Source organism: Lontra canadensis, unplaced genomic scaffold (genome assembly GCF_010015895.1).
Source record: "Lontra canadensis isolate GAN:19392208 unplaced genomic scaffold, GSC_riverotter_1.0 scaffold128, whole genome shotgun sequence".
In the NCBI taxonomy this organism is placed as follows: domain Eukaryota; kingdom Metazoa; phylum Chordata; class Mammalia; order Carnivora; family Mustelidae; genus Lontra; species Lontra canadensis.
In genome coordinates this window covers 2,574,468-2,602,099 of record NW_022631122.1, presented here as the reverse complement: position 1 = coordinate 2,602,099, position 27,632 = coordinate 2,574,468, and the positions used below count along the sequence as shown (strand labels likewise).

At 51.0% G+C, this 27,632-nt stretch overlaps 1 protein-coding gene across 6 annotated transcripts in view; it reads left to right on the top strand.

Annotated features, from left to right (window-relative positions):
* SLCO3A1 (solute carrier organic anion transporter family member 3A1) overlaps nucleotides 1–27,632 on the top strand; it is a 300,076-nt gene that overhangs the window by 219,486 nt on the left and 52,958 nt on the right. For all 6 annotated transcript variants that reach the window (XM_032842354.1, XM_032842355.1, XM_032842350.1 and 3 more), the window contains exons 3-4: nucleotides 4,814–4,912; nucleotides 14,032–14,295. In XM_032842354.1, coding sequence (XP_032698245.1) covers nucleotides 4,814–4,912; nucleotides 14,032–14,295 — 363 coding nt within the window. The remainder of the gene's footprint in view (nucleotides 1–4,813; nucleotides 4,913–14,031; nucleotides 14,296–27,632) is intronic.

The window sequence follows — 27,632 nt, the reverse complement described above, 5'->3', positions numbered from 1 at the left end:
ACTCGATCCCAGGACCCTGGGATCATGACCTGAGCCGAAAGCAGAGGCTTAACCCACTGAGCCACCCAGGCGCCCCTCCCTTAGTATCTTAATTACATTTTTCACAGACCCCGGAGTCTAAAAGGAATATATAGCAATTTTGTTAATCCGTTAGATTCAAATTACATAAGAAATGTCTGAAAAAAATAATGCACATGAATTAAAAGAAAAAAGTATTTTTATTTTTAATATTAAATATTTCCTGTGTCTGGATTTCTCCTCTGCCCCTCGCCCCTCCCCTCCTGTGTTGGTGAATCTGGCAGGCAGCAGGGGGCAGCACGGAGCCACAGAGCTCATCCCCTCCGGTCCTGGAGGCACTCGGCGGCTCAGCACTGGCACGGTGGATCTGAGCGCGGCCAGTCTTTCTCCTGTCTGTTTGGGCAGACCGCGTGAGGTGGTTTCATTACACAAAATAAATTCACAGCCTAGGAGGATGAATGGAGACGAGAGCAAGGAAGCGCATTCAAAAGTACATTCTGTAAGGTCATGTCCTGCCTCATAGCCTTGCAGAGGAACAGCTTCCCCTAAAAACCCAGGCTTGGGCTCTGCATGCTGCTTTATTTGAGTTGTTATCCTGAGATATTTCTGTGGTAGAAAAAGTGTGTTTCCTGGGGCGCCTGGGTGGTTCAGGGGTTAAAGCCTCTGCCTTTGGCTCGGGTCATGATCCCAGGGTCCTGGGATCAAGCCCTGCGTCAGGCTCTCTGCTCTGCAGGGAGCCTGCTTCCTCCTCTCTCTGCCTGCCTCTCTGCCTACTTGTGATCTCTGTCTGTCAAATTAATTAAAAAAAAAAATCTTTAAAAAATTTTTTTTAAAAAGGACATAATGCTTTAAAAAAATAACAAAACCCTACTTCTTTGTAGGATCTAATTTCTGTTTATAAAAAAAAAAAGAAAAAGGGTGTTCCTGATGTGTGAAGACCCCCTCCCACATCTTTACTGGATGGTTCCCTGGAAAAGATTCGGGAACTTGTTCTTGCTAGAGGCTTCTTTAACAGCTCTCTGAAGAGGAGCTGCTTAGAAAACGCCTCCAGGGGGCACCTGGGTGGCTCAGTGGGTTAAAGCCTCTGCCTTCGGCTCAGGTCATGATCCCAGGGTCCTGGGATCGAGCCCCACATCGGGCTCTCTACTAGGCGGGGAGCCTGCTTCCCTTCCTCTCTCTCTGCCTCTCTCTCTGCCTACGTGTGATCTCTCTCTCTCTCTCTGTCAAATAAATAAACAAAAAATCTTAAAAAAAAAAAAAAAAAGCCTCCGGGGGGGGGGGAGCTTGGGTGGCTCAGCTCAGGTGGTGATCTCATGGGTCAAGAGATCGAGTCCCGCGGCAGGCTCTGTGCTCGGTGGGGTCTGCTGGAAATTCCCTACCTCTGCCCCTCCCCCTACTCCGCCAGAGATTTCAGCTGAGGGGACAAAACGCCCTCCATACAAAGATACATGTGTTCTGTATCCTTCACTGGTGTTTGGAATTGGGCCCTGTCAGGTTTCTCCGCTGTTGGAGGAAAACTCCGTCTTGTTAAAATGGAAAGCCACAATCCAACGGCTTGGAAACCCTTGTCTTCTCCTAGAGGAACCACGGTGGGAGGTGTTCTCGGCGGAAGGCGAGGTCGCACTGGTGCATGGCGTCTCCGTGCTCTCTGCCCAAGCAGCCAGAATGGACAGTTGGCCTGTGTGGGCCCCGTGGGGCTCCTGCGGGCACCTTAGCTTGAGGGACGTGACTTCTTCCATGTCCCAACTTGTACAAGGGCAGGAGGCCCAGGACCTGGGGTCCCCAGCTGTTCCAGGGTGTCTGGCCTGTCCACACTCTCTACTGTCCCCAGGTCAGGGGATGGAGAAACAGGACAGTCTCCACATCCTCTTCAGCACATCAGCTGTTTCTTCCAAAGACACTAAAAGCTTCGTCCCTTGACCTGCTAAGGATTAGCTATAATTTGCATTGCTCAGTCTGTGGGCGATGCACCGGTGATGATTAGGTTGGTTGGGGGCTTTCTCTAATTGGCATGAAAAAAGGCATATTATTATGCGTGATGGGGGTTGCTGGGGGAGGGGGGCGGTCAGAGGGGCTGCTGGAATATCCACGGGGAGTCAGCAGGGTAGCTGCAGCACCCGTGGGAGGGAATTGCGTTCCTGTCCCCTGTGTCCCTTTCTCCGGGACTGCCGGAGCAGATAGGTAAATTGCTGAACCGTCTTTAGAGAACCCGTGGTTGACCAGGGTCTCACCTCAGTCTGCAACCTGGACAGGAGGACATGGCTGCCTTCAGAGTTTTGCCCTGAAGCAGAAATCCTTGTAGGCTACGTTGGGTGGTGCTGGTCTTGCCTGGGACGACTCCTGTCCATGCCCCCACCCCTGCCCCCAGGACTTCCTCAGCATCTTTTTCTGCTTCACTTTCCTCCCAAGGAATGGGGCCAAGAGTAGCTCTAGTCCCTAACCCTCCCCTGCTAAGGATAGCCCCCCTAATTCTAGCCCCTATCTGCAAGATCCTCATATTCTAGAATTTTCCAGTAATACTCCCAACTTCCTCTGTTAGGTTTTCTGAATCTAAGTTGTGACAAACCGGAGTCCGTGTACTCATAAAATGGATATGGCTTCTCTCAAGATTCTTAGAAACAAGAATAACTAAGAATAACAGTAGTTGGGGGTCTCTGGCCAGCTCTGGGGACATGTATTTTGAGACTGGAAAGCTTCTAGATTGCTCCAGATCACAGAGTAGGATTTTCCTGAGAGTGGATTCGGCCCCATTTGCATGATATAAACCATCCTCTTGTCATTCCTTCCTTTATCAAACAATATTCCTTATAAGCTATCTTCAAGCGATGGCTCTGGGGTCTGGGTTTCTGTCTATAAATCCGGAAGACATGGCTTCCCTTGCCAAGTGTTTCTAAATAAGTTGAGTTCCTGTTTATAGTTTGTGTTTTCTCTCTACCTCCAAGTCAGCTCTGGAAGGCCAGGATTCTTTTTTTTTTTTTTTTAAAGATTTTATTTATTTATCTGACAAAGAGATCACAAGTAGTCAGAGAGGTAGGCAGAGAGGGGTTGGGGGGGGGGAAGCAGGCTCACTGCTGAGCAGAGAGCCGGATGGGGGACCCTGAGATTGTGACCTGAGCCGAAGGCAGTGGCTTAACCAGGTGCCCCTGGAAGGCCAGGATTCTTAATCGTTTGATTCAGTGCTGAATCTCCATTCCAGAGACTCATGCTTGGCACATAGAAGGAGCTCAGTAAGTATTGATTGACTGAATATTTGAGTGGTTCCATGATGACGTCACCAAGGGAAATCAGAATGAGTTCGTTTACACCTGTGAGCAGACCAGAAGTACCCTCCGCCGAGCTCAGACTCCCTTTGTTTGAATTCATCTCCAGCCTTGCTCCTCATGTGCTCTTAGGGACCTGTTACCACCCCTCTTTTCGGCCATCTGCTTGGGTTGGATCAACCCATGTCCTGCTTGTTTGTCCCCGCAGGCAGCCAGCCTCTTGTACGAAGGGCCACGCTTCACTCCTGTTTTTATTCCCAGGGTCTTGAGAACTGTCATTGCTCAAGGAATGTTCTACCAATCTGAAATTTAGTTAAATAGATACAGCCTGTGGGTTTTAGTTTGGGTTCAGTACTTTTCCCAGAATGAATAAAAGGGTTTGCGCAAAATCTCGGGTGTTCTATCCATCAGGCCCTTAAGTTTGTGCCTAGGACCATCTTCTCAAGTCCCATGGAAAAGGTTGAGTCTTGAAACTATTAAAACAATAGATAGCAACTCCAAAATATAGGGGGGCGCAGATCTGCAAAATTCAAATTAATAAAACATCTAATTAAATGTTCTTAAAGCATACCACTATGTCAGCTCCGATTTTTTGCTAAATTTAATGCCCATAAACATTTCATTACATTTGAAAATAATTTGTGCCTTTGACTTTTCTCCCTTCACAACAATTCCTGAATTTGTACAATGAGTGCTGAGACAACTTAGCCAACTGTAAATTAAATGAATTACATAAAGCCAAATAAATGGTGAAAGCAAAATTATAAAAATCGTTTCAAAAATGTTTATGACAGGGTATGCCAGGGTGGCTCATTGGATTAAGCCTCTGCCTTTGGCTCGGGTCATGATCTCAGGGTACTGGGATGGAGCCCCGCATCGGGCTCTCTGCTCAGCAGGGAGGCTGCTTCCCCCTCTCTCTCTGCCTGACTCTCTGCCTACTTGTGATCTCTGTCAAATAAATAAAGTCTTTAAAAAAAATGTTTATAGGGGCACCTGGGTGGCTCAGTGGGTTAAGCCTCTGCCTTTGGCTCAGGTCATGATCTCAGGGTCCTGGGATCGGGCCCCGCATCGGGCTCTCTGCTCGGAGGGGAGCCTGCTTTCTCCTCTCTCTTTCTCTCTCTCTACCTGCATCTCTGCCTACTTGTGATCTCTGTTTGTCAAAATAAATAAATAAAATCTTAAAAAAAAAGTTTATGACAGAAACCATTTAATGACAGTGGGTGTATTTTAATATGATTAATGCGGTGTGGGATGGAGTACTGTAAAAGTAAGCTCACTCAGGGCCCACAGATATTTCAGAGCAACCTACCAAAAACTGTAGAATTTCTGTATGACGATGTTTCTGTACGCACTTCCCCCGCCTAGGATTTTTTGACTAATTCCTATAATGTCACTTGTATAACCCAGGGTCCCATCTGATCAATGTGAAATCATATCCTTGATCTGTGACTGCTTTTGCTCATTGAATGGCTTCTGCCTTTTTTTTTTTTTTTCCTTTTTTAAAATCTAATTTCTGTTTCATCTTCTTCTTTCAGGAATCCTTTTCACGATGCTGGTATTTGGACCAGCCTGTGGATTTATCCTGGGCTCTTTCTGTACCAAAATGTACGTGGATGCCGTCTTCATTGACACAAGTAAGGAATACATCCCAACTTCTTTTCACCACCCCTGGGCATGTCCTCTATTGGAAGGGAGCCCTTTAGCCTTTAGGTTCTAAAACCCTCCCGTGGGGGCATCTGGGTGGCTCAGTGGGTTAAGCCTCTGCCTTCGGCTCAGGTCGTGATCTCAGGGTCCTGGGATCGAGTCCCGCATTGGGCTCTCTGCTCAGCAGGGAGCCTGCTTCCTCCTCTCTCTCTGCCTACTTGTGATCTCTGTCCATCACATAGATAAATAAAATCTTAAAAATAAGTAAGTAAGTAAATGAAACCCTCTTATGAAGGGACGGCCTCAGTGTGTGGACCTCGAGCTGCTGGCTCACCAGAGATCAAAGGAGAGAACATGAGCGTAGGCTCTGATGGCTTGGGGTCCAGTGGTGTTCCTCCAGTGTCCACCCAGAGGCAGAGTAATGCCTGTGTTGATTTTACTCCTCCAGTCTGGATCTTCCTCCTCTGTGAATCATAATAATTCTGTCTGTTTCATGTGGCTACTCTAAGAATTACATGAGAGGACAGATGTGGAATGCCTGGCATTTTCCCATTGAATGTTAGCCCAATAACCTAGATGAGAACCCCACTTTCTAAGTGTGTTCTGGAAATGCAGGTGTCCAGATGGGGTCGATGAGACAGAGTATTTGAAACCCGCTTCTACAAGTCAGTGTTGGGGGTGACCTCTATGAAGAAACGTACCGTACCTCAAAACCGCTTCAAGCGACACTTCTTGGTTCCTAGCAGGGGAGCAAGTGTACTTCTTAGACGGCTCTGGGCGCCCCCAAACCCTAGGCAGGCACACTTTGATGCGGCAGTGGGCTAGTTAACACAGGCTAGGTTATGCTGTGGTCACACATGGCTCCCGAATCTGAAGTGATTTTACACAAGCAAAATTTACTTCTTGGGCACGCTACGTAGGCAGCGCGGGCTGGCAGTGGTGCGGAGGGTGAGGCTTGGGTCCTCGCAGTCACTGCAGGACGCGGCTCATGGAAGCTTGGTCTGACCCCATCCTGTGCCGTTGCCCAGACTGGAAACTAGGCTGTGCTGAGTTACATGCTGTCTCTCAAAGCTTCTCCCCCGCTTCAGCGGCCAAAGCACAAGTCACTTGGTCTCTTAGTCTCTTGCTCTGCAACAAGTTACCCCAGACTTAGGACTGAAAACAACACTGGGGTGTCGCTTATTATATCACAGGTTATTTGTGTGGGTATGGAGTCCAGGAGCTGCTTGGCTGGGTGATTCTGACTCGGGGGTCCCTCATGAGGTTGTAGTCAGGGTGTGGACATGTGTCTCCTCTCATTTCAACAGCTGCAGGACATTTGACTTCTAAGTTCACTCCCCAGGCTGTCAGCAGGCCTTGGAGGATCACTTTCTATCTCCCATCCCTGGGCCTCGCAACCAGGCTCCCTCACTAGGGCTCCCCCGGAGTGAACAGCCAGGAGAGGGTGAGAGAGGGCGCCCGAGGTGAGAGCCATGACCTGTTTATAACCCGGGCTCAGAAGTGACATGTCGCTGCTTCTGCCAAATCCTGGGGTCACAAGCAAGCCACATACATGTTCCAGTTTCCTCTCAGGGCGTGGGCTCCCCGGAGGCCATCTGAGACACTCCCTCCCGTATGTGGTCCCAAGTCACCTGTGAGCCCCCCAACATGCCGGTTCTGCGCCTTTCCTCGAGCAGAGAAGCCGTGTTTCCTCTCTCTCTGGGAACGGAGCGCAGGAAGCCGTCCCAGCTTCTCCACCTCATACCGATCTTTTCTCAGGATCAATAAGAGCTCAAGCCCTGGCTTCTCAATCCGTCATCTCCTGACAGTGCTAAATTTACTAATTCACCCCAAAGAAGTAATGTGGTTTTAAATCCAATCAAGTCACTCCATGATTCACTCCATTAATCCCACTGATATATTTACTTGTAGCTAATGATGTTACAAATTTGCGGGGGGCAGGGGTAAGAAAAGAATCAAATGCGGCTTTGTTTTCTTATTCTTTTAAAGTGCTGGCTCTGGTCAAGAGGGGTTTGGAGGCTGCCGTTATGCAGCAATTGGTTGATCCTTCGAACCCTACTCTTAGTGGGGGGGACGAGGGGTGGCCCGCTCAGAGAAATACCACATGGTAGGAGTCGGCTGCCATCTTGCTTGTGTGGACAAAAAAAAAAAAAGGCCAGCTTCTGCCACTGTGCCAAAGGCAGCACAAGACAGGAATCGTAAAAGCAGGTGAGGGACAGGGGTGCACCCCTATGCAAAGGGGAGGGCTGCCTGAAAGAAGAGGTCAGGTGGTCAGGTGAGTCCCCTCATCATATCAGCAGTGGCCCCCTTGGATCAAGCCTGTGGGTTACCAGCATCTCTGAGCCAGAACCTCAGATCATTCTCTTCTAAGCCTCTTATTGTACAGACAAGGAAACGGGCCTAGAGAGGGACACTGAGGATGTACCCAGTCCAAGGGGCATATCTGTATAAAACCCAGGTCTCCTGAGCAATGGTGCGGGCATTTCCACTTCCCAGTTCCCTCCACCATGCTCCCTCCTGGAAATGAATAGCATCTTTTCTCTGTGCCTGCGGTGACCAAGGGGTCGACAGGGGGCCGCAGGGGCTCAGCCGGTTCAATCGTGGTCCCCTTCGTTGGGCGGTTCCTTTGCACTGGGCTGTGCCCTCAGCCTGGAGTCCTGCCCGTGGTCCCGTCTGGTCTGCATCTTTGCGCACCCGTCAGGGCCCCGAGTGAAGCAACACCATCCGGGGTTCCAGGCTCACCGGCAGTTGGAAGCAGAAGGCAGATGGGCACATTCCTGGTCCAGCTGGGTATCTTGCTGGTGCCTTACCCCCCAGCCCCGCAGCACACAGCCACAGTCCCATCCACTGTGTCTCTAGGAAAGGATGACCTGGGAGTCTCGGGCTTTTGTTTGCTTCCTTGCTGAAGGCCCGGGAGGGCTGGCGCTGCTCTCAACCAGTAGAGGGCAGAAGAATATAATTTATTCGATCACAGAGCAAGACACAGGATCAATAGTTGCCAGCAACTTTGATGGTTTCTCATCTTGTGACTCAAACTTGCTCTAGAATGGATTCGGGCCATATTCTGGAAAAGGAGTTCTCAGTTATTGAGGGGTGGCCCTCCTGTGTGTTTTCTCCACCGGTGACGACAGAGCCCCCCTTTAGGGCTGCTCAGACCCATCAGGGTGTGTCCCGGCGCATGAACAGATAGGACCAAGAGCGCCGTGGACAGCCGAGTAGGGGAATGGGGAGAGTGTGATCTGGAACCTGAGGGGAGGCGGGTGAGGCAGACAGAGCTCTTGTCATGGGGCAGGTGGAGGAGGGGATGTGAGGACACAGGGTTGAAGGGGGGAGACCAGTGGGGGAGGCTGGTTGCCGTCTTGTGGGCAGGCGGGCGCTTGTAGGAACAGGCCAGCTGTGGGGCGGGCAGACCCCGCAGGCAGCCCCCCCGGGGGACTACTGGCTGTGTTTAGATGCTGGCATTCTGCCACTGCTGCTCTAATTCTGTGTTTGATCCCTGTGTGGCTCCCGTAGTCCCTCTTCTTAAGGAAAGGTGCCCTTTGTAACAGCCTGGGGAAGGAGTGATGGTACAGCCAGAAGTGCTTTCTGAGGAAGCCTTTGTAAGACTGAGACCCGTTGAGAACAGAACCTAGAAGAAAGGAGGACGTGGTAGCAGGGGTGTGCCCCAAGCCCTGAGTCGGCAGACCCGAAAAGTGGGCTTATCAGAAGGAAGTTGATACGGGCAGCCGCGAACTGACAGCTTACTAAGGCTGTATGTAGACCATCTCATCTGAATTTAAGGACGTTCCCCTCAGGGCATGGGTTCTGCTCGTCCCCTCCCTGCCAGCTGAGCCATTCTCATGCAACGATTTTGAGTTCCAAGTTCCGATGCTGGGTGCAGACCTCTCTCGGAATCTTAGCTCTCCCGCTTCCAAGCGGTGTGACCCCAGGGACGTGAGTTAATCATGCCAAGTGCATAGCATGGCACCTGGTGTGTTGTAAGCACACGGTCAGCGACAGGTTAATTCATTTCCGCAGCCAGTAGGATTCAAAGCCCAGGCCTCTGCCTGACTCCAAACCCGACAGCTTGTGTCCCTGGAATTTCTCCAGGACTTTTGCCAGAAGGCTGCCCCCTTCCGTGGGCAAGGGCCTTGCTGAGATGACCTAACCTCGTCCGCCCATCCATACAGATTCATCCTCAGGCGGGCACCAGCTGGCCCCACTACGGCTTCATGGTGTTCGTCCCTGGAATCAGATGTGTCCATATGTTTGCCTCCTGAAAATGGTCGACCCCCCGAGAGCTTCCTGCTCTGCCGTTCTAGGGCTGGCTGCGGGCTTCGTCAGATTCATTCGTGTTAGACTCAATCAGCTCAACGGCCGGGATCCTGAACTTTCCACGCTGCCCTCTACCCTCAGCCCCTCCCTGTCCCCAGTTTCTAATTTGATCTGTAACTTAAGGATACTCTTGGAATGCTTGAGTCCCATAGCAAAAGTTTCACAAAATAGATTAGACAAATAGGTAAATGGACTAAAAAGAAAAAAACAAAAAACCTGCCCAGAGAGCCCAGGGCACCACGTACGTATTAGTGTGGCCGGGAGGGACAAGGAAATGTCCCCCATGTGCTTTGATCGGCTCCTTCTCACAGTCCTAGGTATCTTCACGGGTGAGTAGGTTGTTTGGTTAGTTTTAAAGTGGTTTGACTTTGTTCCCAGCGATTTTTCTTCCCAACCTGTGACAACAGCAGTCCTCAGACATGGGAGATAAATCTCAACCTCTTGTGTTTACGTGACTTTAAACAGAGGAAGCAAACACTGCCAAAAGCTTCCCCAGCAAAACCACAAAAACCCTCCCCATGTTGGATTCTGAGACATGGAAGGGTTAGAAAATGGATCTTGTAAAACAGAAATCCTTCAAGCCTGTAGACAGCGTGGCAAAGGCAGGCCCAGACTGTGCCCGTCTCACGGCGGCCAGACATCTCCATCACGGTGTTCCGTTGCCCCACTGCCTCCGTGCCTGGAATGACTGAGGGGCCAATGAGGGCCTGGGTGGAGCTTAGCCAGCCCATCAGAGTCCCATGGCTGAGGGGTCCCATGCCTCTGCGAATGTGGCTCCCTCAGCCTGGGATCCTGTTCTCCCTGCTCTTCTCGGTGTGTTTCTGTCCTTCATGGGGGCAATTTGATTGACAGGTACATTTTGTAAATGAGACACCCAGGTACTTCTCAGTTTTGTTCTGGGCGTCTTACTGACCACAGTCGTCACGAAAAAGCTGCAACTGCACTAATTTTTTAAGATCAAGATACTACCTAAAGCCACATTGGAAGAAAAGTAAAGAGGTTTTCACCCTGTTCCCCACCTATATGTCAACACTTTCACGATTCCAAGCCTGCCCAGGATCACTGTTCTTAAAGAACATGACTTATTTCCCAAGCCTTTGGCAGTAGTCAGGGTAGGCTGGGTTCTGCTGCAGTAACAAACACCGCCAAAATCTTAGTTGCTGAGAACAATACTGGAGGTTTGTTTTGTACACAGCTCGGGTCAGCAGTGACCTTTTGTTCATCATAACCTCTCAGGGACCATCCTGGGAAGATTTCCCATGCTTCTGTGATTAGGCAGGGCCAAAGAGCATGGCAAGTCAGGCACTAGCTCATACAGGCTCTGCACAGAAGAGCCCCCAAACAGTTCAGCGGCCAAACTCTGTGGCGTGTGGCTACACCTAAGTTCACAGTGAGGGAAGGGTAATCCTCGTTCTCCGTAGAGGAGACCCGAATGAAGACATCAGTAATGTCTACTGCACCATTCTTTGCTGCCCGACATAGGGCACTCTCCCTTAGTCAGCAGTGCTAGAACATTCTGGCTGACCCGGGACAATGGCCAGGCAGGCGGGGAGGGATTTTCCCCATCGCTTCTGTGGAGGTGTCTCCGAAAAGACTCTTCTCAGCCTGGGTTTAAGCATTAGCCATCTTCCTGTGAAGTATCTGAATCAGGACTAAGACTCCACCCCTTAAGCCAGCCCTGACCCAAGGGGCAGCATGCTCCGACATGGAGTGGTTTCTCCTCAGAACAGAACATTATTTCTCTCCCTGCCATGGTGCTCTGGATTGTTGCACTGGAGAGCGGGAGGAAAAAAAAAATCCATACTTCCTAAAATGGTTAACTGTGATTTTTCCTAGATCTACAAAATCCTAGCCCTCACCCCCGCCTGTCCCTACCACACCTTGCCGCAGACCCCTCTCTCCCTCCTTGCCTGCACCACAGGCAGGCTTTGGTCTGACACAGGTCATGTGCTCTTTCCTGTCTTACAAGTTACGAGCAAACGTTGGCTCTCCACGCGTTGGCACGTACCTACGGGAGCAAGTTGACATGTTCATGTAAACACACCCCCCGCCCCCCTCCACTGCAGCCCCTCTCCCTGGGATGTTTCCTCACACACAGAAGAGAGTCACTAACTTTGTAACTAAAATACAACTCTCTACGTGCTACTAATTTTGTCCCCGCAAATGAGTGCCAGGTTTTCTCTCTCTCTACTGGCTCACATCTGCGAGCTCTCAATTCCCCCTTTATGGAGCCCATCCACAATGGAGGGAGATGGCACAGCCCCCGTTTATGTCTTTTGTTTTCATTCATTGCTTAGCAGCAGGTGAAGAAACACGGGCAGTGACTGGAGACAACATTCCTGCTCAGCGACCCGAGGCCATCTGACTTCCCTTTCTCTTCTCCTGTTTGCATAAAGATACTTTCAAGATCGCCTTGGGTTTTCCCATGCTTTTTTCAAGCCTTCCCATACTCAAACAAAACAAAACAAAACAAAAAAACCTATATCTTGAAATTCCCCATTCATGTACATACAGACTACGAGTAGCTACAAGAGCTACATATACAGAAAACCTACGTGTCAAGTGATTCTTGCTCGTTACCTTGCTCGTTACTCATCCTTGCATGCAGGCTCTGTGGATGTCACCTTTATTTTGCAAGTGATCAAAGTAAGGCTCAGAATGAGTAACTAGCTTGCCCAGCATTACTTGCTAGTAAGGAACAGAGCTGGGATTCAACCTTCTGCCTGCCAAAGCTTATGCTCCTTCTTCTCTGACATGCAGCTAAGTGGAAGCATCTAGTTCATTGTAGTGCCCTAGATATCACTGGGGGGATGCCGACCCCTCCAGGAGAGAGACCACTGATGTTCCAGAGACCAATGGCAAAGTTGGTGCTCCTAGGCCCATTGCGCAAAGGATAGGAATTAATCATCCATGCAGGGAGCCCAAACCAAAGCCTAGAGAGTCCGGAAGGGCAGTGTAGCAAAGTAATAAGGAGGCTGGCCCTTGGCATCTGAATGCCCGTCTTCCAGTGTTAAACTCCGTGAACTTGGGCAAGGTGCCTACACTTTTCTTTCTTTTTTTTTTTTTAAGATTTTATTTATTTATTAGAAAGCACAAGCAGGGGCACCTTGGTGGCTCAGTTGGTTAAGCAACTGCCTTCAGCTCAGGTCATGATCCTGGAGTCCTGGGATCGAGTCCCACATTGGGCTCCCAGCTCCACGGGGAGTCTGCTTCTCCTTCTGACCTCCCCTCTCATGCTTTCTCTCTCAAGCTCTCTCTCAAATAAATAAATAAAATCTTTTTAAAAATTAAAAAAAAAAAAAAGAAAGAAAGCACAAGCAGGGGGAGCAGCAGAGGCAGAGGGAGAAGCAGGCTCCCTGCTGACCTAAGGAGACCAATATGGGACTCTATCCCAGGACCTGGCATCATGATCTGAGCCGAAGGCAGACGCTTAATGACTGAACAGCCCAGGCATCTCAGGACCTGCACTTTCTAAGCCTCAATTTTTCTACCTATGTAAGATCAGGATAATAAAAGACTCTACCTCGTAGGGTTGTGGGGAGGTTTAACGAGAACAGTTAAGAATATGCTGTACGTAAGACCCAGCGCAGAGTAGGGAATGATGGCTGGGCTCTTCCTGAGTGTTAGCCGAAGTCCTCAGGGAGAGCATTTACAAATGGTGAAGGGCTGGTCTGGTGTTCTTTCTCATCCCAAGCCTGTCCATCCGTCTGGTCTAGGCCTGTAGTCCTCTAAGATCTTAGCTCGTATGCCCTGCCCCCATGTCCACAAATGTCCTTCTGTCCTCCAGAGGTACGGGATTATCATCAAAGAGACATTTCTGAGCAGCCCATCTGAGAGTGCTCTATGAAAGAGAGTTATAGAGAAAGAAAGAAAAAAAAACCACCAAGGGGTAAGCTATAGTTTATGTCTTCATGACTTCAGCTGGCAAGTCAGAGAAATAATAGCACAAGACGACCAAACCACATGCACACCGCTTTTAAGCATTAAGTTGGCTGCAAAGCTTTCTAATAAAGGACTGCCCCAAACCATAGGCCACAACCAAGATTTGAATTAACCTACCCGTTAGCAGTTTGGAAACAGGACCTAGCTGTAAATATGGAGCTAAGAGTGTTTAAATGCCCAAGCACGTGCCATTATTCTGAGCACCTCGGATCTGGTGTGGCTCATTTGGCCTCCCCCACCCCTCACACTCCAGAAGGTACTGACACCATTATCTTGGTCCTGTAGGTCAGTCAGCAAGGCACAGAGTTCAGATGGCTAGACTGGGGTCCCGCAGGGAGAAGTGGCAGGATTTTCTTCCAGGTACCCTGGCTCTCAACTTCATTCTGTGCCATCCCATATGATCCCCAAACCTGATTTGAGGCTGGGAGTGGGGTGTTGCATGGGATCTCCGGGTCGCTGCTTTTGGAGGGGTGCAAGTGAGAACCCACGGTAAAAGCAATAGACCCTTGTACTTCGTCCACACACCTAGGCAGCTCTCCGGAGCTCATCAGCTCCAGCCTTAATTCTGAGGGTGTCTGGCTTCTCGTTGTTTTTGTTTAGACTGATAGAAATATAGGGTAGACAAGAAAATTAAGGAGAGAAATCAGTCCCCTTCAGCTTTGGGAGAAACAGAAGCACTGATGTAGAAGGAAAGGCTGGCTTGTGGAGCATCCAGTCCCCCCGCCCTGCCTGCCCCCACACCCCGGAGGCCGTTTCCAGAGCCCCCTCCCGTCCGTGCACCTGACTCTGACCGTCAGCCGCATCCTGGCCTGACTGCGTCCTCTCCTCCTGACTGTGCTTTTTCCCATTGCAGGTAACCTGGACATCACTCCAGATGACCCCCGCTGGATCGGAGCCTGGTGGGGTGGCTTTCTGCTCTGCGGTGCCTTACTCTTCTTCTCTTCCCTTTTGATGTTCGGGTTTCCACAGTCTCTGCCCCCGCACTCAGATCCTGCCATGGAGAGCGAGCAGGCCATGCTCCCCGAGAGAGAGTACGAGAGACCCAAGCCCAGCAACGGGGTCCTGAGGCACCCCCTGGAGCCGGACAGCAGCGCCTCCTGCTTCCAGCAGCTGAAAGGTAAAAGCACCTCAGATGTGGGTGGCCAGAGCAATGGAGGGGGGTCATCGAGGCCGCCGGGTGGGGAGGGGGCACCCAGAACAGGGTGCTGGGAGCTCAAGGTACAGTCACGCTTATTTTGCATGGTTTGCCTTCTCTGGTCCAGTGCTCAGCGTCAGCCCTGAGAAGGAAATGACCTGATGCGTAAAATAAAAGTGGGGTGGCCACCGCTCAGCGAAGGGGCAACAGACCAGTCTCCCCAGCAGAGACCCCGGTGCTTAACAAAGCACCTGAGGCATAATAAGCAGATAGGTCTGCGGAAAGAAGGTTCTAGATGTCTCATGGAGCCCTTGGGCTCTTTCTGGCCGCCGCGTGTCATCGCGGTGTAGCAGGAAAGGACTTGGGAAGCAGGGCTTCCTTGCCTGACTGGGTCATTCTCCAGAAGCCGCATCTGAAAATGCATTTCCTTTGAGTTGCTGTGTCCTCCTGTCCCCTCTGTGCAAGATGTGCACCTCTGGAAGGAAGTATGAACTCCGTCTTAATAACAGAGTCCCCCGGAGAAGGTGGCCAAGCTCTCCCAGTCGTTTTTAAAAGAAGCCAAACACATCTTTTCTAACAAAAATGGAATGATCCAAAATGAGAAGCATCCTCCCGCAAACCCCAGCCCCGGGTTGGTTCCACATTTGGCAAAGGGTCTTCAAGGCAAACAGTGCCGGCACAGCCTTGAGCCACAGCGTGTCTGTCCCGGTCCCCTCCCCACCGAGACATCTGTGCCATTCTCCTGAAGTCCCAGGACCCCTCTTGGATCCCCTGGAGAACCTGCTGGCTTTTTGAAGTGGGCAGGAGCAAGGCTTGGGGCACCCCTGCCTCGTGAGGCTGGTGCGGGAGGATGGGGACGGTCACCTCTTGGCAGGACCTGGACGCACCTGCAAATGGTGCCAGGGTGCCAGTAACCAGTTGAGAAACTGGGTGCAAGTCTCTTTACTGAGCTTTTGTGTGACAAGGAGCACCCCTCCCCCACTGGAGAGGCTGGAGAGCCACGGGGCGTTGCTCATCACCGTCCCTGTGCTCCGGTCCCCGCTCCACTCTTCTCTCGAGCTGGGGTCATGAACTTCTCCATGCTTTGTTTCCACAAGTGAACAGGTTTCATAGTGTTCCTACATGACGGTGGGGCCATGAGAATTAAAGCACCACCTGCAGAAGACGATCTGCTAATAGCGCCTGTGTGTCAGGGCGGGATCGGAAGAACTTGGGCGAATTCCCAGAAGGGACTAATTAATAACCTAATGTTATGTCGGAACCCATGTTCTGTGATCATTTCTACCAAAGTAGAAATTTGGAACTGTCCACGGAAGGTCTGCAAAGTTCTCTAAGTTCCAGAATGCCCGGGTAGGAGAAGGCTACCCACTTTGTGTCTTCGGGGGTTGCCTTGGCTAGGACCCCCTGGAGTTTGTGCTTAATAGAAGAGCCCCCCTCCCCCCACACACACACACACATGCACCCAAACAGCCAGGCAGGGGGCGATGCCTATTGTTCGTCTAATACCGCAGGCGGCCACACAGAGTGTCCCAGCAACCAGATCTGTAGGAGTAAATAGGGCTGGCCCAAGTGGGCCTTGCAGGGGACACCCTGGACCGGAGCAGTGGCAGCCTTTCTGGGTCTTTCTTTGTCCCAGGGTGATGACAAGAGCTCCGATTGCAAGAGCTGCACCAGTCATTGCTTATCTTTCATCTCTGGGGATGCGAAGATGAAAAGATACAATGGTGCCATCAAAGCACTCACCCATCCAGTGTGGGGACAGACCAGCAAGCCAGCAAAGGCAGCCCAGCGTGGAAGGGACAGCAGGGCCGGGCAGCAGAGGAGGTGATGGGCATACAGCAGACGGGCAGGGTGGGGAGCCCACATCTTGGGGCAGAGGCAGAGGGACATCATGGCTTCAGAATTCAGTTTTTGTTAACCCATTTGTTCAGCAAGTCCTGAAGTCCTCTGGGTTTCAGGGACACAGCGGTCACCTGGACGGCTTCTATTGTAGCTGTGGGGGGTGGGGGGGTGCATACAGTAGGCAGAATTGAAGCAACAGCAGGGTGTGTGCTGAGCTGACAAACGCGCAGATGGGTAGACAGGTCTGAGACTCGCTGTAGCCATAACGACCGTACACTGTGGCCTGTGGAGGTACGTGGGCTCTCCTTCTACTAATTAATGATTTTTAATTAGCATTAGCCATTCCCGGAGGCAGTAGGTCTATTAATGGACCTAAAGAATGTCCCAGCAGGAAGGGAAGGCAGTGTGTCTAGAAGAATCCCCAGGAGACGGGATCCACCGACGTGAACTATTATGCTAATAAACACGTTTTACATGTGCCAGCACATGGATTGGGGTCGGGGGGAGAATGTGGTGGTTTACATCCGTCATTTTTCCACATGAGACCATGTCTTTGCCATGTGGATGTTTCCACCAAAGCACCATGCAGTGTCACCCGGTGCTCCCAAACTCTTTCTCCAGTTTGAAGCCCCCGTGGTCTCCCCATGTATATTTATGGGTACCGACGAGTCAAGCAGTGTTGTATATGGAAGGATTAACGTTGCTCTAAAAATATCTATGTTGCAATTTTGAATCTGTTTCATTGAGTTTGCAAATGGGTTTCTTCTTTGGCTATCCGTCCGTGGGCCCTGCCGTGCTCTGCAGATAGGGAAGGTCCCTGAGCAGAGCCGGTGTCCTGTGCCCAGAGCAGCTGCTCCGTCCTCCTCCCTGCTGGGACTGAGACAGTCTCCCCGGCTCCTGGGAAAGCACTGGGGCTGTTCCAATCCAGCTCAGCTGCTTCCTAATCTTGCAACCTTGGCCGTGGTGCTTAATTCCCCTTGGCTTTAACATATGGCGTCTGATTGATATTATTACTTATTCTTGTTTATAGACGAGGAAACCAAGCTCTGGTGACGTAGGACTTCAGGCCCATGGCTTGCTTTTCAGGGCGCTCTCCCCAAACATGTGGGCCTTGAAGGTCTCTTTCTAACAAAGTTGGCCATCATGGGGTTTGCAACTCCTATAGGAAGAGAGAGAAAGCCCAGAGTGTTGTTTTGTAACATGTAGAGAAGCTGTTACTTCCTGTACAGCCCCCGAGTCCCCTTCTTGTAGTGACTGTCACATGACTGTTTAACAAAGCAGGCAGCAGGCAACCAAACTCTTGGGTTTGTTATCTCTTCGGGTAGGAGTCTGCAAACCCAAGACACATTTTTGCATCTTAGCTATGCAACCAGATAGCTTTCCCTTTGTGCCCTGGCTCTGCAGCCCTCTTCCCCAGCCTTGTTCTTCAGAGCATTTTGCTGGTTCGTCTTTCAGGACACCACCCCCCTCCCTGCCCCCTCTCATCCTTCCTTTGCGTCTAGCACCATGTCTCCTCCTCTCTCTGTCGTCACTGTGCTGGGGAGGACAGCACCCACGTGGCTTCCAGAATCTAGATGCTCAGAGTTTGCAGAAAAGTTTGTAAAAGTCTAGACCCAGAGGGAGGAAGGAATTGGAGGGACTGTTATAGACAAATGGACAGAATTACCACCAGCTAGTGTGTTAGTCTGTAGTTTATATAGAGACGTCTCTGCTGTTGCCTGCCCTTAGGGGCTGTGATGGTGGGGATCCAGGCTCCTCCAGTGGCTGTACTGTGTGCACCCTCCTCTCTGTGCTCTGTCTGCTTCCTTCAATGCATCAGGCACTCTCCTTTTTGTTCCCTTGTGGGCCTGGAACACCCTTCCTCTCTGGGTCCACTTCTGGACTAGACCCGGTCCCGCCTTCCAAGAAATCCCTCCCTAGAGCCCCCCCGTACCCCCCATGCCCCTCCATGCCCCCCGTGCCCCCTGTGCCCAGTGTTGGATTAGCTTCATTCCTCTGTCATCTCCACGGTCCCTGCAGAGCACCTGTCACCCCACCACCTGGTGGCTTCTCAGCTTGTCGGCCTCTGCCCAAACCTAGTGGGTTCTCCAGGGACGAAGCTTTTGTGCATCTTTTTGTTCCACTGCCTGGCACGGTACCTGGCACGTAGGTGGTATTGGCTGAATGAACAAATGAATGAGTGAATATTTTCTTGCCGGCTTGCATGCACACACGCATACACACACACCGGCAGCGAACGTCGGTTTTCCACACACTGTCATATTTAACACCCCCCCCCACCCCTACGAGGCTTTGGTACCATTTTACAGAGAAGTAAATTGAGGCTTAGAGACTGAAAGGCGAGGTGTTTGAGCCCTGGCAAGGGCCCCAGAGCCCATCTTCTTCACCACCACATTATGCTGCGTCTCGGAGCCATAAGTGAACTCTTCGGAAAGGAGCAGTGGGGTGGGCAGGTGCTGGCCGACTTCAGCAGAGTGTGCTTCAAGTCGAGCTGCTGGTTGCAATGGCACCAGCGTCCCCTAAAGCGGTGGGTCTTCCGGACGAGGCTACGGGCTAAAAGGGAGGGAGGAGCCCACTCCAGGCAAGTGTCAGTCCGTCCTGGCCCTCTGATGGGCCCTCTAGCTGGGATGAGTGTGACGGTTCCAGAGGTTTAAAATCTGCAGGCAGCGCCCTGCCTTTGATGGCTGGAAGAGAAGAGCAGTCAACGCTAAGCGCTCTCGTCTCCGTGCACTTCCCGCTGACTGCCAAGTGGCCCCTTCCTGTCCCAGAAAAAGACAGCCACACTGGGTGACGGCAGGGAACAGCTGAGCCAGCAGGGGTCAGTGGGGGGGGTGTTACTTCAGGCTCAGCGGTTTCAGAACCACCCCAACACGTGCAGAATGGTTTATGAGTTCCCAAGCACATGTGGGGACGTCCCGCTGGGCCACCGCAGCCCAACTGATGAGTGAGTGGTCCTCCTCTCCGTGCCAGCCATCCAACCCAGAGCTTGGGGTGCGACCTCATGGCCAGGTTGTCACCGTTGCAGAGGATGCTGGGGGCACTGGGGTCCAGGTCTCGCACGCGCCCCACCGGGTGCCCCTCCGGGATCCACTGGACGGTTGATGAACGGACTGAGGAGGAGAAGGGGAATCAGCCTGGGGCCGATTGAACCCAGACCCTTCCCGTGTTGGAGAACGACCCCTCTCCCTGCTCTGCTTGTTCCCTTTCCATGGGACGAGCCAGTCCAGTTGCCGAGGACGTACACTTGCAGGGCAGGTGAATTCTGCCCGGGGCTTTACGCTCTCCACCCTCCTCCCTCCTGCCCTCCTGATGCCCTCCGTCTCCGGGTTCTGCGGATTTTACCACCTGAATCCGTCTCCAGCCCACTCCGGGGTCTCCTGCACTCCAGCCCGCCCTCACCCCGCCGGGCAGTTCGCACATCATGATGGCGTCAGAATGCACCTGATCCTGGGGCCACCTCGTGCTTAAAGGGACAGAGGCAGAGCCCTTCACAGGGCCTCCCAGTGGTGCTACTCTGCCCCTCCAGCCTCTTCTCACACCTTGCCACCCTGGCCCTCCACACCAGCCTCCCCTCCCCGGCTTCCTTCTAGCCCCCTGAGTTCCGCAGGCTCCCTTCCTCCCTCCCTCCCTCCCAGGACTTTGCACTTGCTGTTCCCTCAGCTGGACTTCTGATCCCATCTTCAGGCTTTAGCTCACAGTCATGTCCCCAGGGACATTTCTCTGTGCCCAGCCCCACCCCAGGCATGTTGCTCTCCGTGTCACGGTCACGATGTTACCGTCATGTGAGCGATGATTCACTGAGCCCGTCCGTCAGCTCCGTGCGGGCAGGGGCTGCCTCTGTTTGCACTCCTGCTCTCGTCCGTAGGTGCTCGGTATGTAGTCAATAAACGGAGGGATACACGGATCACTGAAGGTGCGCTGACAAGTCTAGCACAGTTTGCTGCTTTCCCACAAGCTGTCCTCCCCACCCCCCTCCCCGCCCCCGCCAGCCCCTCCCGGAATTTTGGCCTGGTCTGACCCATCCATGCACACCTGTGTGGGGAGGGGCTGCAGGCCCAGTTGCTGAGGCGGACTTGCACTGGTGCCTCTGGGCTGTGTGAGTTGCCGGGCGGGTGTTTGTTGGGTCTGGGACAGGATGCACATTTGTCCCCACCATTGTTCCTCTCGGAGCCTGACTCGTGCCTCTAGCTTCTGCAACTCTGCCAGCCAGCAGTCCGTGTCTGCCACCTTTTCCTGAATGGTGGGTCTGTGCCTTTCCGCATCACGTTCTTGTGAGGAGCCTGGTGATCTGAGAGCCCTTATTCTGTAGGTTTGATGGCTGAATGATTGCCTCATGTGGATTCCCTGTTAAAATCTTCTTTCTTGATTCCATGGCCAGGGAAAGCATCTGCCTTCCCAAATGCTTGGAACCCTGTGCCAGGCTACGGTTCACATGCTGTCGTGTTCGCGGGTCCCCAGGACCTGTCTGGCTACAGGCATGTTTTACCAGCACTGGAGGACGATATGCTGGGGCGTCATGTCTGGGAACAGCCCACAGGTGATTTCAGCACAGTACCTGAGACGACACGGGGGAGGGCACCTTGCCCAATGTCTGGCACACCGTGGATACCCCAGGAGTGTTTTTTGAATGAAGGAAGGAAGGCAACAACTAGAGGATGACGTTTTCCTGTGGGGGTTCCTTGGAACAGGAGTCCTTGGAGATGCTTAGGGGAAAGCAAATCAATAGGGGAGGGGGAAAGGGTCACAGAGCCAGATAAGCTCGAGAAAATGTCTCTGTACTGTTGATCCTCTCGGAGACCCATATGGTATATTCGAGTGTTAAAAGCCCTTGGAAGACCGGCTTTAAGGAAAGCTGGCTGGCATTGTTTTGCCCCATGTGATCCCAGAACTCTCTTGTTCACGTGAACTCTTTGGGCATTTAGGAGGTATTGCTAGAATGCAGGGGAAGGTGGTGAGGACCACAGGAGGTTCAAAGGATGTACTGAGTCCACCGGGAGGCCTTGAAGACAGGTGCATGAAGCCTGTAGCATTGTAGCCCCATCTGGAAGGATGAGCAGGATCCCTGTGGATGGAGAGAGAAGGGCTTCCCGGCTGGGGGGCAGGTACAAGCAGAGGCAGGGGACAGAAATGCCCAAGGTGTGCATGGGAGAATCTGGTTTGGGGAAATAAGATTTAGAAAATTTCATGGTAGAAGCTGGCTGGTGTCTGTTCTGGGGCCCAGCAGCGTTCCTGGCACTTGAGGCCACCCGGTAAGACTTTGGTAAAATTATGAATGAGTGATGGAGGGCTTTTGCATTGCTCCTCCAAAGTGTGTGGACTCTATAAGTCATTGTTTCCCAACTAGGGGTTTGAGTCAGCATCCCCCCCGAGTGGGGCCCATACTCTGGCCCCACTCCTAGAAATTCTGATTCCATGAGTCTAGTGGGGAAGAGGGAGACGGTCCAGGCACCTGGATGTCTTTAAAGTTATGAGGCAATTCTAAGTGAACCTCATCTTGAAAACAAACATGAGAACTGGTGTGAGTCCTTGGGGGGTTTTCCATCCAAGCTGTTTCTGCAACAGTTGTCTAGAAGATAAAACGTGGGGAGGAGACCCACTCAGGTAATAAGCTTGGGACACTCTGTGATGTGGTCCATTTGGAGGACCATAAGTGACATTAGCACATTCAAGGCTCTGAGAAGATCTGCGGACCCAGCCATTCACGAGATAGTACCAAGGAGTCCAGGCTTGAGATGGGCATGTGTATCAGCTTGGGTGCGGAAATCCACCATTTCTTTTCTGAGCACTGCTCTCTGTCTTTCCAGCAGTGCATTCTCCTACGGGTAGAGTTTTCCTGAATGCTGAATGCAGTCAGCCCTGCCGCCGCTGGGATGGCACGTCGTGTTCCCAGACAAGGTTCCTGGGGGCTGGCGTGAAGTTATAAAAGTAGCGCTCTGCTTACAAGAAGCTTGCTTGCTTGCTTTAGTCCTTTTCTGCCTGCTGCCTCGGCACGGACACGACAGTTGGATCTGAAAGAGAGCTGGCTGCTTCCCAGGTCCCTTTCTCTGTCTTGGCCACCTTGTGTTTCCGACTTCACCCTCCTGGGGGTCGCCAGTCCGGAACTGCAGGAGCTAGCCTTGCATCTGGGGGTGTCTGGGATCAAAGCAGCAAATGGGACCCCCTACCACTCTTTTTCAGGCCTTCTTGCGGCGTTGTAAGGAGCGGGGAATTTTAAAAAAGAACTCATAGAACTGGCTGGCTCTGGGTTTCCTTGGCTGATCGACACCCCCTGGGCACACGGCTTGCAGTATAAATGCTCGTTTCCTGTGCTGATGGCTTCTGGTCTGTTCACTCAGACCACGAGCATCTCCATACAAGGGACATGTCACCTTCAGCCTGTTCCCAAAGACTTGTCTCACAGCTGGCAATGAGAGGGTGCCAGGAAGCTCCCCGAGTCCCTCAACAGCCCAGCACAGAGTTTGGGGGCAGTCTTATCTGCAGCAACGAGGTCACAGGGAGCCCGAGGCAACCAGTCTGGGGCCAATGCACAGTAGGCACTCCCTTCCGGAAGCTTCCCAGCACCACAGGCTTCCCCTTCCACCCAGGCTTTTCCCCACTGCAATCCAAGGCAATGATGTTTCTAGAATCTGCTGTGGAAATGGCCATATTTGCTAAGCATTCCCACTTCCATCGTGACCCACAGGCCTGTGGAATGTGGCCCATGGTGTGATCACGAACTGGTCCCTGCCTCCACAGTTAACGTTTCTTTCTTTCTTTCTTTCTTTCTCTCCCTCCCTCCCTCCCTTTCTTTCTTTCTTTCTTTCTTTCTTTCTTTCTTTCTTTCTTTCTTTTTCTTTCTTTCTTTCTCTTTCTTTCTTTCTTTTTTTGTTTAAAGATTTTATTTATTTATTTGACAGAGATCACAAGTAGGCAGAGAGGCAGGCAGGGGTGGGGGTGGGAAGCAGGTTCCCCGCCGAGCAGGTAGCCTGATTCGGGGCTCGATCCCAGGACCCTGGGATCATGACCCAAGCCAAAGGCAGAGGCTTAACCCACTGAGCCACCCAGGCTCCCCTCACAGTTAACATTTCTTAAGAGATTGTGACAGTTACCTTTAAAGACAGCATTTTGTTTGTTTATTTATTTATTGAATTCTTTAATCCCTCTTGCATTGATGAAGCATCTGCTCTCACTGGGCACCGTGCCCACATCTCTGCGTGCAGGTGGCTCTTCACATGGGAGAGACAGGAAGACACCCCGGCGAGGGTGTTCGGGGATACATGGGTGCGGTGATGACAGGCTGTACCCAGTACAGGGGGACCAGCTGCCAGACATTCGTGCCGTGCCAGGAGATGTCATGTTTCCTAGGATTCACTCTACTTGGGCTTTGATCTCGTGCTGCCATGGTGATGTTTTTCCACACCTTTGTTACTACTCCCTTCCTCTTTCCTTTGGTTTGGGTCGTGACCCAAAGGCTATCGTGTATTTCTATCCCCTTTCCCCCCCACCCCCCGCCGTCCTGCTCCTTCTGCTCTTGGGTCCTGTGCTCTGGGAAGTGCTTGTGATGACTTACTGTTCAGAAAGACTTTTCCGTTGATTCAAGTCCCCATCCAGAAACCTGAAGATTTAGGGATCTGGAGTGCAGGCAGACCTCGAGTTTTGCATTCTGGGAGTGTGGTTTTTGTAGCCACTTGGGGAAGCTTTGGTTTCCTCGTGTCTGAAATGAGACAGTAAGACAGTCCCTGTTGTGATAGCTGTGGAGGTGACACAGGGGACCCTTAGTGCGGGACCCATCCGATGCCAGTTGCCCAACAGACGTCGGCTGTCACTGTCCTAATTATGGAGCAGTCACACACACTGTTTCCATCTCCCCTTCTTGGAAGCATTAACCGTGAGTATTGACAGCAATGTTATTAAAGAAAAAAAGGTCAAGGCCAATTTCAGTAGAGAGCCCGAGGGCTGAAATATCTCTGAGTCAAGTGCAATATAGTCGAGCACAGTGAGCACTTCCCAGGGCACCTCCAGTGCCCAGGAAGGAGGGGGCGGACAAGGACTTGTGTCCCTGACCGCCTGACCCATCTAGCTCTCTGCAGGAGGTCGTCCCTGTCCTTGGGAAGCCAGTGGTTCCCACGGCAGTTCCCAGGAGCTCCACTCACCTACCCAGTCTCCCCCCAGCTCTGCTAACTCATCACATCCGTTCACACACACACATTCTTACAGCAGGTCTGACGTCCTGGCCTCCCAGCTCGAGGGCTCACTCCCCCTCGTAGCCAACAAGAGCTTCTGTTGTATTAATAATCATCATCGTGCTCACCTTACCTGGGTGGCAGAAGCACTGGGTCACCTGTTCTGCATTCATGGGTCTCATTTAACCTTTGCAACAATCCATGGGACGGAGTGGTATGCTCCGAGCACAGACCTACTCAGTCTTGAAGATAGAATTCAGGTCCCAGTGACCTGACTCCTCAAATCTTATTTTATACAACCTTGCTCAGTCAAATTTTCCTGCAGCATAGGACTCTTCCTGTTTGGGCTCAGCAAGCCTTTTCTTTCTCCTGTTTCCCTCTCTTCCTGTCCTACCTCTCCTTCTCCAAAAAATGAGGACTAAACTCTTGAGTCCTTTTCCCCAGCCCCAGCAGGAATTTTTATGTGCTTTCTAAGCATTAAGCTGATCTGGTCTCTGCATGTTCAAGACCAAGAGCAGAGCTTCTGAAAACCCAAACCAGAATTACACCCAGGCTCTGAGCACGCTCTGGGGCAGCAGGTCCCACAGTTTGAGTTTTCACCATGCTTTCCTAACTGTGGGACCACTCTCTGCCTCTGTTTCCTTACCTGTAAACGGAGGCTGTCCTTAGCCCCCAAGAACACAGGTCTGTTGGGAGAATTATGCGATTGGATGTTTCGATGGTCAGAACAGGACTTGGCCCCCAGCTAATGCTCTGTCCCTGGCAGCCCTCACACCTTCTCCAAGCCTGCCTTTCTCCCTCCTGGAGGACTTACATATACGTTTTCAAGAAATCTCAATACTACAGGAAGGTCTTCGAAAGGCAGCAGTGGAAAACCTGTTTTCCCTGAAAAACTCCCCCGCTGCCGTTTGCCACTTGGTGCCAGCCCGCCTCCTACCCCAGCTCCCAGCTTCTGAGGCAGAATCGCTAGGTGGAAGTGATTGGCTAAGGGGGACCATGGTGTTCAGCGGCCTCGCACGGCCTTGGTTCATCAGTTTCTGTGTGTCTGGGCCACCTCGTTACCTGCTGCCTCCTTGAAGGTTAGAATTTTATGAGTTTAACAACCCATTTGAATGAAAAAGCTTGAAATACAGGGATAGCCCTAGGTTCGAGCTAATTAATACCCCTTTTCAAATTGGGGCTTTGGAGGGTAGGCTGAACCTTTGATAGGAATCTTCGGAGAGTGCTAACAAGTCATCGCAATAAAACCTAGGATGGAAGGGAGGAACCTTGCAGCAAAATAGCTAGACGCGAGAGGAATCCGTCATTTCTGGCAGCGAATTGGGTTGATAGAGGGAAAAAGAGAATGTTCTTCATGCAAATAAGGTCCACTGAGCTTTCCCTGGGCCTTCTGTCAGAGGATCCTCAAACCTAATGATTTTTGCATCTAATTCAACACGAAATTAGTCATTAGATATTAAGACAAAAGCAGGCAGCTCTCCGATCTCAACAAAGCATCCTCCCACTGAAGTGGAATTAACTCTGGAATAATTAAAATGGTTGCTGAAGTATGAAAACACTCCATTAGCTGGAGTTGCCTTGTCGAGACGTGCCCTCCCTTTCCCCCCAGGCAGTCTCGATGGCCATGATCAAGGGCAAGGAGATACCAAGACCCAAGTAATGGGATCACACTTAAATCCTTTTTGGCGCAGTTTATGAGCCAGAGAGCAGAGTTCCTAGTTGGAGGGCACAGTTTCATTTGGAAGCAAGTGTGGCTGTCCTGCTTCTTTCTAAGTCCCCGTCCAAATGGACAACACCCTAACAAAGGAAATGAAGCCTACAATGAAAACTACGGCAGACTCGTTTTCCTGGAAGGACCCCAACCTGCCTACTGGTTGTTGGCAGTGTTTCCACAGTTCAGATATCTTAATTCCAAAAGAGCAGAATGGTGGAGCCACAGTATTTTGATCTGCCAAGACATAAACAGGTGGCAGCTTTGACATTCATTTACCAGGAGGCGCCGTGGTCAGCTAATGTGGTCCATACCCCTCTCTTTGCAGTGTAGAAGGACACAGTCAGCCAGTCCCTTATCACAGGGACAGTACACCGTCACAGTGTGCCACACGCCATAGCAAATCAGCCCCCGCTCATTAGCAGAGATTTCAGATGATGGCATCTTAATATCCACTGGGCTTTTGTGTTCAAAAACGGAAACCGCATTACCCTCTGTTTACACCCAATGTATTCGTCTTCTGCATTTCTCGAGCAGTCCATGTTTTTAGATGTTACAGTGTCAACAGGCCTTTAAATATTTGTACAATTCTTTAAAAATAACGTGGAGTTAACAGGAAGATTTCGCAGCATTTAAAAAGATTTTTAAGTGTAACGATTTTTTGGCATTTATTTGAACTGACATTTTTATTTTTTAAGATTTTTGTTTATTTACTTGAGAGAGAAATAGAGAGAGAGCACAAGTTGGGAGGAGAGGGACAAGCAGGATCCCTGAAACATGGAGCCCGATGTGGGGCTCGATCCAGGACCCTGAGATCATGACCTGAGCTGAAGGCAGACACTTAACTGAGCTACCCAGGTGCCCCTGAACTGACATTTTAAAAAAAAAAAAAAAAAAAAAAAAAAAAAGTCTTGTATGCTTAAACCCTGCAAAAATAAATAAACAAAACACAGGTAAAGTCCAGTGTGTTTTGGAGGGTGGGGGGTGGGAAGCAGGTAGAATTGAAGAATACTGTAAACTTAAAGTTTCTGAGGTTTTGTGTCACGTGTGTGCGTGTGCTTGTGCACGGTTATATCATCCGAGAGTTGCCTTCCTAAGGTTTTAATAAATTTTGTGAGAAACTAGGACAGAAAAGGCCATCACCTCTGGTTGTTTCTTAGTTGCTCAGCCCACTGTGATTCTGAGCTTCAAGTCGTCTGACTCAGTTCATTCCCATAACTAAGTTCTTTTTATCACGTCGGAAGATCTTGAAGTCCCTCCCCTTAGATTTTCATTTTTGAAACTTGGTATCTTTCACAGAAATGATACATTTTGAGCAGTGTGTATCTGCCATTTACTGACCCATTGTTCTGCCATTTTGATTTATTGAGCTTGTCTGTTACCATTATTAAAAACTCATGTATCCCCTATTATTATTTTATTCTAATTAGCTGGGCCACTTAGAGGTTTCATCTCCTAGGAGATGAGATTGACTGTGTAATTAGCTCTCTTCTTTTGGACAGCTGACTAATTCATCACTTTGGAATGCAGTGTTAGATTCCCTGCTCACCTGTTTATGTGCTATGACCACGAGTACCTACGGGTTTTTTCCTAGACTTAGAATA